Source organism: Rhagoletis zephyria, unplaced genomic scaffold (genome assembly GCF_001687245.7).
Source record: "Rhagoletis zephyria isolate East Lansing unplaced genomic scaffold, Rhagoletis_zephyria_1.1 Rzeph_scaffold_46159, whole genome shotgun sequence".
Lineage (NCBI taxonomy): Eukaryota > Metazoa > Arthropoda > Insecta > Diptera > Tephritidae > Rhagoletis > Rhagoletis zephyria.
Window position 1 is genome coordinate 1 of NW_016203214.1, and position 1,996 is coordinate 1,996.

Sequence of the window (1,996 nt, forward strand, 5' to 3'; positions counted from 1 at the left end):
GAACTGAGGAAGATGATGGATAGCCAGAGGCACGTGAATCAGCAAATGATAAACGTCCTGACCAGCATTTCGAAGCTCTTTGAAATCGTTGAGAGTAATGATCAAGAAAGAACCTCAGTTAGTACTTCAGTGAAATCGACTCAAACAGACCGGCCAGTCAAAGGTGATAAAACAGGGAAGAGGTCGGCGAACGAACCCACACCCGAGAACCGCCCACAACCGAAAGATAAACGCATTCGTGTCAACTCACCTCGAGCACAAGCAGAGAAAATGGATCGCCAAACTCGTAGCAGTGATCAACCAGCAACTGCTGACAACGCGGCCCAGAAGCCAAAAGGCGATAACCAGTCGCTATGCTCCAACGCTACCACAGCCAACTTAAATATGGAGTGGACTAAGGTGAAACCGAAAAGACGGCAGAGAAAAAAGCCAACCCGCCCGGATGCCATTGTAGTCAAATCCTCTGGAGAGTGTTCTTATGCTGACATTTTGAAAATGGTAAAGAGCGAGGAAAGCCTGAAGGGTTTAAGCGAAACTGTGCGGAAGATCAGGAAAACAGCTAGTGGCGATCTCTTGTTTCAGCTGAATAAGTCTGAGGACGTAAATACTACGAAACTTCAAGAGGCAATCGAAGGAGTACTGGCAGGTAAAGCAGAAGTCAGGACCCTAACTGAAATGGTTCATATAGAGATACATGATATCGACGAAGTTACGACAAGCGAAGAGGTGTGCTTAGCTTTAAATGGTCAGGGTGGGTCCACTAAAGTGCTAATATCCGATATCCGGTCGATGCGAAAAGCGTACGGAGGCACACAGACCGCAACCTTACTCCTACCCGAGAGCTTTGCCAATAAGCTAGTAGGCCAAGGTAAAATCAGAATTGGCTGGGTTATCTGCCGAATAAGACATAAAATACAGCCAAAGCGCTGCTACAAATGTTTTGAGTTCGGCCACATATCGAAGGGCTGTCGGAGCAGCGACGATTTTGGCAAATCGTGCTTCAAGTGCGGTCAAACTGGGCATACGGCCAAACTATGCACAAATGCTCCACGGTGCTTATTATGCGTAAAACGCGGCAGCAATCCTACCAGCCACCAGGCAGGAGGCAACAAGTGTCCGGTATATCAACTGGCGCTAAGCAAAATAAAGGTATGATGAGACTTTTGCAGCTTAACCTCAACCACTGCCAAGCGGCGCAGGACCTCCTGTCGCAAACAATATTAGAGGAAAAAATCGATATTGCGATACTCAGTGAGCCATACAAACCGAAATCGTCTCAGTGCTGGCTTCAGGATCAAAGCGGAAAAGCGGCTCTCTGGTCATGCGGGAACCCAGCTCGCTGGATGCAGGGTGCCGTGTCCGCAAATGGCTTCATTGGTGCGGAAATCGGCAACTTGTACGTATACAGCTGCTACATTGCGCCAAGCATAAGTATACAGGTATTCGAAAATATACTGTTAAATCTAACAATTGATGCTAGAGGCAGGCAGAATGTTCTTATAGCAGCCGACTTCAACGCGTGGGCACAAGAGTGGGGATGCCGCAGTACAAGCCCAAGAGGGAGAGCTCTTCTGGAGGCTTTCGCTTGTTTGGACGTCGTTTTACTAAACACAGGAACTGAACACACTTTCAGCCGAAACGGTTTTGGGTCAATAATAGACCTGACCTTTATCAGTTCCGGGCTATATAGATTCAATGAATGGAAACATAGCACGTGTTATACGCAAAGTGATCATTCAGCTTTAATTTGCAATATCAACTGCATACGAAAACTGTCTAAGCGGACTCACAACCCCGGAGTATCGCACGGGTGGGAAAACAAGTACTTTCGTCCCCGAATCGTTTACCAGCATGCTACCATCCACCGTTTACCAAGGGTCAGCAGACTCCATGGCCGAACACCTAATGGCCGACATTCGCGCAGCTTCCATGCATCAATGGCCAGGAGAACTTCCTCCACGTATCGTCATGCGGTCTACTGGTGGAACGATAACAT

At 47.8% G+C, this 1,996-nt stretch overlaps 1 protein-coding gene across 1 annotated transcript; it reads left to right on the forward strand.

Annotated features, from left to right (window-relative positions):
* Nucleotides 1–12: 12 nt before the first annotated feature.
* Nucleotides 13–1,149, forward strand: LOC108355484 (uncharacterized; the record flags this gene model as incomplete). The annotated part of the gene is made up of 1 exon (XM_017606645.1): nucleotides 13–1,149. A coding segment is annotated over exon 1 (1,137 nt), but the record flags the coding sequence as incomplete, so codon positions are not given.
* Nucleotides 1,150–1,996: the final 847 nt, after the last annotated feature.